This window comes from Populus nigra, chromosome 6 (assembly GCF_951802175.1).
Source record: "Populus nigra chromosome 6, ddPopNigr1.1, whole genome shotgun sequence".
NCBI classification, from domain to species: Eukaryota; Viridiplantae; Streptophyta; class Magnoliopsida; order Malpighiales; family Salicaceae; genus Populus; species Populus nigra.
In genome coordinates this window covers 15,907,730-15,914,901 of record NC_084857.1, presented here as the reverse complement: position 1 = coordinate 15,914,901, position 7,172 = coordinate 15,907,730, and the positions used below count along the sequence as shown (strand labels likewise).

At 36.8% G+C, this 7,172-nt stretch overlaps 1 protein-coding gene across 1 annotated transcript; it reads left to right on the top strand.

The window, feature by feature from the left end:
* Positions 1 to 628: 628 nt before the first annotated feature.
* LOC133696431 (DExH-box ATP-dependent RNA helicase DExH15 chloroplastic) lies at positions 629 to 6,966 on the top strand. Its single transcript, XM_062118614.1, has 8 exons — positions 629 to 1,204; positions 1,280 to 1,455; positions 1,548 to 1,661; positions 2,106 to 2,214; positions 2,302 to 2,388; positions 3,845 to 3,963; positions 4,155 to 4,332; positions 4,494 to 6,966. The coding sequence occupies exons 1-8, from the start codon at positions 707 to 709 to the stop codon at positions 6,747 to 6,749; spliced, it is 3,537 nt and encodes a 1,178-aa protein (XP_061974598.1). The 5' UTR covers positions 629 to 706; the 3' UTR covers positions 6,750 to 6,966.
* Positions 6,967 to 7,172: the final 206 nt, after the last annotated feature.

Genomic DNA, 7,172 nt, shown 5'->3' with positions numbered 1-7,172 from the left:
GATAAAGAAAAAAAAAAGCACAAAACGCTATTATAGATAATAGATAGATATAAGCATAATAATTTATCCATATCATTTAGGGTTTTGTTAATATAACCATGATTAATATTATTACGACTCTCTCTTACCAATATTATTAAGGCTATTTTGCCACCATTCTTCTTTTTTACTTAATATTAAGTATATTTTAATTTTAACAAAAAATTATTTAAATCATCATGTATTCATGTTGTTATCATTATTGTTGTTGCTATAGTTTTTGTCTAACCATTATAATAGTTAGTAATATCATATGTGTTTGATAATGTAATGTAAAATGCTTTTTAAAAATATATTTTAATTAAAAATATATTAAATAATATTTTTTTTAATTTTTAATATTAATATATTAAAATCATAACAAAATTACATAAAAAAACATCAATTACTTAAAAAAAACATTTTGTCTAAACTTAATATTTGTAGCTACTAAAAGAGGAAGTAATAACCTGTAATTATATATATATATATATATATATATATATATATAGAGGATAAAGTTTGATTTAGAACATATTTTAATTTTAATTCGAAACATTAAAAACCAATTAAAAAAAATAAAATCTTAGAGACATTGCAATTTGGACTCTACGGTGGAAATGATAAACCGTGGAGAGAGCGAGCGAGAGAGGAGCAGCGTATCCAAACAAAACTACTCCCGCGCGCCATGAACAACACTCTCTCTATCCTTTCCTCTCCATACATTTCCAAATTCAACCCCTCCCTATTCCCTCCTCATCTTCCTCAAACCCTAGGATTCTACTGCCTTCAAAAACCCAAACCCAAACCCAAACCCAAACCGAGATCATTTAATTCATTTCGACTCCTTTCCTTCTCCAACTCCCCAAACTCTTTCATTCCGGCCGAGTCGCAACTCTCCGATGCAGACAACGACGAAGAAGAAGAGTACGAAGATGACGAAGACGACGACGAAGAGGAAGACGAAGCTGCTGATGAATACGACGATATTTTGGAGGCAATCGAAGAAGAAACAGAAACCGAAATATCGGTCGATGCGAGTAGTAGTGAAGTATCAAATTGGCGCAAGGAATCCAAGTGGCAGAGAGTTGAAAAGCTCTGTAACGAAGTTAAAGAGTTTGGAAATGAAATTATTGACGCTAATGAACTTGCTTCCATTTACGATTTCCGCATCGACAAATTTCAGGTTCTTCTTCTAGATTTTTTTTTAATTTTTTTTATGAAATTGGTGAAAATTAGCTATATATATTGTTTTTGGCAGCGGTTGGCGATAGAGGCGTTTTTGAAGGGATCCTCGGTAGTGGTATCGGCACCAACAAGCAGTGGAAAGACATTGATAGCTGAAGCTGCAGCAGTTGCTACTGTTGCTAGAGGAAGGAGGATTTTCTACACCACTCCTCTTAAGGCTTTATCCAACCAGAAATTTCGTGATTTTCGGTTTGTGATTTCCACTTCTTCAAATAATAACAAGATTGCTTTGTTTTGCTTATTCACTGATAAGTACTATTTCTCTGAAACTACACTTACAGGGAGACGTTTGGGGATGAGAATGTTGGTCTTCTCACAGGAGATTCTGCCATCAATAAAGATGCCCAAGTTTTGATTATGACAACAGAGATTTTGCGAAACATGTTGTATCAAAGGTATGTTTATTGTTTTATACTGTAATGGTTAAATATTTTGATCCTACCAACAGATGGTGTATGGAACAATGTTACTTTAATTTAGTACAGCTGGGAGTAACAGATTGATATCGAGGCATTGACATTTGCAGTAAGAAAACAAGATTTTATTTTAAATCGGTCCCGGTCCCAGTCTCAATTTCAACTATACTGTACATTGGAAGGATGATAATCGCCTTGCTTAGCTTTTATAAATTCATCAGTATCACGATGTTTAAGTTTAAAAGCAGATTAAGTTGCCAGCAATGATTTGTAGACCTGAATTTCTTTTACCTGGAAATTTGGTTTGTGTATAGAAAATCTATTATCCTTTTCCTCATGCAGTTATGACCCACGTACTTCTTTTGTTACTTCAATTTATCTTTTGAATTAAGTATATAAATGGTGGTTGGACTTCTCATGCAGCATTGGGATGGTTTCCTCTGGGAGTGGACTTTTCCATGTTGATGTGATTGTTTTGGATGAAGTTCATTTTCTAAGTGATATATCTCGTGGTACTGTATGGGAGGAGATAGTAAGTATAATTTATATTTCAGTATCTCATTTACAGACCAAAATTTCATCGCATCGCATAGTGTGATGGACATTGTTAACTTTTCAGATTATTTATTGCCCGAAAGAAGTTCAACTGATATGTTTATCAGCAACAGTCAAGAATCCAGATGAGCTGTCTGGGTGGATTCGTGAGGTACAGTTATTTATAAATGTCCACTACACTACCTTGTATGGAGCTGTCTAACAGACATGGCAGTTACACAGTAATGCTTGCAGGATAATTACTTGCCAGTAACAAGATGCTCCATTTGGCCCATTTATTATTCGTTCTTCTACTTTTAACAAACTATTTGTGGAACTATTGCTAAGGAATTTAATGAAATGCTAAGCTTATTCCACTTCCTCTTATTGAAGAACCTCACAGAACCAGAATTTACTTATCATCCAGAGTTTGACTTTGGGAGGTTCAGTTTTATTGTTTTAATATCTTGTTTTAATTTTACATCTCCCAGAAACTTTCATCTTAATTATTTAGTTGCTAATGATCTTTAATGAAAATACATTTAAATTGTTCTTGATATGGAATAGATCAGAACCATTCTCATTCCAGCTGAGGCCTTTGACATGTTCGATTTCCATGGATACCTAGTATAAAAATGGTGGAAAATTGTTGGCCAAAATATATTGATGAATGATCTAAGCCAACATTGGTTTATTTATTTATTTTTGTATCATATTTAAGCATCAACTATCTTTAAAAACAACACTTTATCATCCTTCTTTCATTTTATATTTTCTTCTGCTTTGCTTCCCACAGAGTCCAAGACCACAGAAATAGTGAAATATATTTTGTGATTGTTGGGCAGAAGGATCACACTGACTATCAATCTAAAATAATTTTGTGGGTGTGCTAATAGAGTGTAAATTTTTTGTCTTGGTTAAGGAAGATGCCTTTTGTGGTTAATGTGGATGCATAAGCCTGTTGCTGCAGATTGAGTTCCTAATGGTTTTCATACACTCCTACCTTTAGGGAACCAGAAGTGATGTCTTCAATGCATTTGTTGGCTTCCTTTAGACTCTTAGGTTTGCAAATTAAGAATCGAAGTGCATGCACTATGAATGGTGGATGAGATTACTAGCAATTTTTCTTGTTACTTGATCAGTTTGCATCCTTAGCATTTGTATTGGTTTTGGATAATTAACATTCTGAAGGATTGGCTTTATCCAGCAATATAAAAGATGAACACATACATGAATGCACCTGCACATGACATGTGCCCGTCATCCCAAGAACTCACCATTGATTTGATAAGCAGTTGTTTTAGATTTGATAATTACTTTGAAACCTGTTTATGGAAAAAGTTAAGGTATATTGGAGTGATATGTGTAAATTAAGAGTGCACAAAACTTCTACCATACCTCCCTTATCAGATGGATTGAAATAATGATATGCTTCCATTTATATGTGGACAAAACTTCTGGATGCATCTTTTCTCAATGGGATAAAAAATTGTGACATGCTTGAACTCAATTCTGCACATTAGTCGTGCCAGCCATGGCTTCTGTATTGTCTTGTTTGGTGACCTATGGAAATAATATTTTTCACAGTGAGAATGGTAAATTGATATTTATTTCAATTTACTTTCTAGGTTCATGGTGAAACTGAACTGGTGACATCATCAAGGCGTCCGGTTCCATTGACTTGGCACTTCTCTACCAGGCATTCTTTGTATCCTCTTCTTGATGAGAAAAGAAAGCACATGAATAGGTTTGTCTGTCTTCTGTCATCTTATTCATCCTGTCCCCGCCCAAAAAAAATTCTCTCTTCGTCTGAACTCCAAATTCAATTTATGTCGCAGTTGTGTTGATGATGGTTGCATAATGTTCTTGCATTTATATAAAGAATTCTTTGTGATGGAATGATACTAATTTCTGGTTTTGACTTATAATTTGGAACAGGAAGCTGTCGCTCAATTATCTACAACTTTCTGCTTCAAGAGTTAAATCTTACAAGGATGATGGGTCGAGAAGAAGGAATTCAAGAAAACGTGGAAGCAACATGGGCTTTGATAGTATTGGTAACATGTCTGAAGAACCCCTTTCGAAGAATGATATAAGCAGAATACGCCGTTCACAGGCAATTTATTTATCCATTGTTTCTCTGATAATGTGACACTTTTCTTTTTCTTTCCTTCTTTCCTTTTCTTCTGAGTATAGTAGTTTGTTAGAGCTGACTTATAACCTGTCCTCTAGAATGGAAAAGGAGTTTAGTCATCTAAAGAAAATCATGATTTTCAGGTGCCTCAAGTTGTTGATACACTAGCACAGCTTAAGGCAAGGGATATGCTGCCTGCAATTTGGTTTATTTTTAACAGAAGAGGATGTGATGCGGCTGTGCAGTACCTTGAAGGTTGCAGGCTCTTAGATGAGTGTGAGGCAAGTGAGGTTGAGCTGGCTTTGAAGAGGTTCAGTGTTCAGAATCCCGATGCTGTTAGGGAGACTGCTGTCAAAGGACTTCTAAGAGGGGTTGCTGCGCATCATGCAGGATGTCTCCCTCTATGGAAATCTTTTATTGAGGAACTGTTCCAGAGAGGACTTATTAAAGTTGTCTTTGCTACAGAAACACTAGCTGCTGGAATCAACATGCCTGCTAGGACAGCTGTTATCTCGTCTCTCAGCAGGAGGAGTAGTAGTGGACGAATCCCATTAAGCCCAAACGAGCTTCTTCAAATGGCTGGGCGAGCTGGTCGTAGAGGCATTGATGAAAGGGGCCATGTTGTGCTTGTTCAGGCTTCCAATGAAGGTGCGGAAGAGTGCTGCAAGCTTCTATTTGCTGGACTAGAACCTCTTGTATCACAGTTTACTGCTTCCTATGGGATGGTGCTGAATCTTCTTGCTGGTGCAAAAATTACTCGTAGATCAAACGAATCAAATGAAATGAAGGTTCTCCAGGCAGGGAGAACTTTGAAAGAAGCCAGGAAACTAGTTGAGAAAAGTTTTGGAACATATATTGGCAGCAATGTGATGCTTGCTTCAAAAGAGGAGCTAGCTAAAATACAGAAAGAGATTGAAATGCTGACCTCAGAAACCAGTGATGATGCTATAGATAGAAAGAGCAGGAAAATCCTATCTGATAGGCCATACAAGGAGATTGCAATTTTACAAGAACAATTGAGGGAAGAGAAACGCCTGCGGACTGAATTACGCAGAAAGATGGAAACAAAGAGATTAAATGCCCTGAAAATTTTATTGAAAGAGTTAGGAAATGATCGTTTACCTTTTTTGTGCTTGAAATACAAAGATTCTGAAGGAGTGGAACATTCAGTGCCTGCTGTTTATTTGGGGAATGCTGATTCATTTGATGGTTCAAAATTTAAAAACATGGTTTCTGACATTGATTCATTAGCACAGGCTGTTGCACCCATTGAGTCAAATGTAAGTGAAGTTGAAACTCATAAAGATGTTGAGCCATCTTATCATGTAGCTCTTGGTTCAGATAACTCTTGGTATCTGTTTACAGAAAAATGGATCAAAACTGTTTATAGGACAGGCCTTCCTAATGTTGCCTTATCTCTAGGGGATGATTTGCCACATGAAGTTATGTGGATGCTTCTTGATAGGGAGGAGAAGCAGTGGGAAAAGCTTGCTGAATCTGAACTTGGTGGTTTATGGTACATGGAAGGATCTCTTGAGACATGGTCGTGGAGCTTAAATGTGCCTGTTTTAAATAGTCTCTCTGAGATTGATGAGGTGTTACACATGTCACAAGTTTACCATGATGCAGTAGAAAGTTACAAGGATCAAAGAAACAAAGTTGCACGTTTGAAAAAAACGATAGCACGTACTGAAGGCTTTAAAGAATATAAGAGGATCCTAGACTGGAAGAATTTTACGGAGGATAAGATTAAACGCCTCAAGATGAGATCAAACCGTTTGAGTGAACGGCTGCAGGAAATCGAACCATCTGGTTGGAAAGAATTCTTAAAGATCAGCAATGTTGTGCATGAAAGCAGGGCCTTGGATATCAACACACAAGTAATATTTCCTCTTGGTGAAACCGCAGCTGCGATTCGAGGAGAAAATGAACTGTGGCTTGCAATGGTTCTTAGAAGTAGAATCCTTTTGGATTTGAAACCTGGACAACTCGCAGCTGTCTGTGCAAGTGTAGTTTCTGAAGGGATCAAAGTTCGTGCCTGGGAAAATAACAACTACATCTACGAACCTTCTTCCGCAGTAATCAATGTTATCAACATCTTAAATGAGCAGAGAAGTAACCTTTCGAAGCTTCAAGAAAAACATGGGGTAGAGATAACCTGTTGTTTGGATAGCCAATTTTCAGGTATGGTTGAAGCCTGGGCTGCAGGGCTCACATGGAAGGAGATGATGATGGATTGTGCAATGGATGATGGGGATTTAGCTCGCCTCCTGCGACGAACAATTGATATATTGGCTCAGATTCCTAAATTACCCGATATTGACCCAGTTTTGCAAAGCAATGCAAAGACAGCATCCAGCATCATGGACCGTCCACCAATAAGTGAACTGACTGGATAGGGCATATTCCTGGGAGAAATTCATAAATTCCACATGCTTGCTCCTTTAAGGTGAACGCTTACCAAGATATCTCTTATTTAATCTTCAATACAATTCTACTCAAGAATGATCTCTACCGTAGTCCTTGTTAGACAATACAAATTAATGAAAATCTTAACCGTACAGATTCTGGATTAATGGTAGCAAATTAGTGACCAGACGGCGGTGCATTTGAAAATTTCCAGAGCTGGTCTCGTTTTCTTTTTCTTTTTCTTTTTCTTTTTTTGATGAAGATCTAATCGATAAATATTAAATCGAAGCCCGCCCCTGCCATTAAGGATTTGGCTGTGTGAGTCTGGAAAAACAAAGTTCATATTGCAACCATGCTACTACAAGATCACTCTCCCTCAAAACATCAGTGAAACTCAACTGATTTCAGAGCCG

Coding starts and splice junctions, on each gene's coding strand:
- LOC133696431 (XM_062118614.1), top strand. CDS start 707: ATGAACAACACTCTCTCTATCCTTTCCTCTCCATACATTTCCAAATTC. Junction 1,205..1,279: donor TCCGCATCGACAAATTTCAG/GTTCTTCTTCTA, acceptor TGTTTTTGGCAG/CGGTTGGCGATAGAGGCGTT. Junction 4,333..4,493: donor GCAGAATACGCCGTTCACAG/GCAATTTATTTA, acceptor CATGATTTTCAG/GTGCCTCAAGTTGTTGATAC.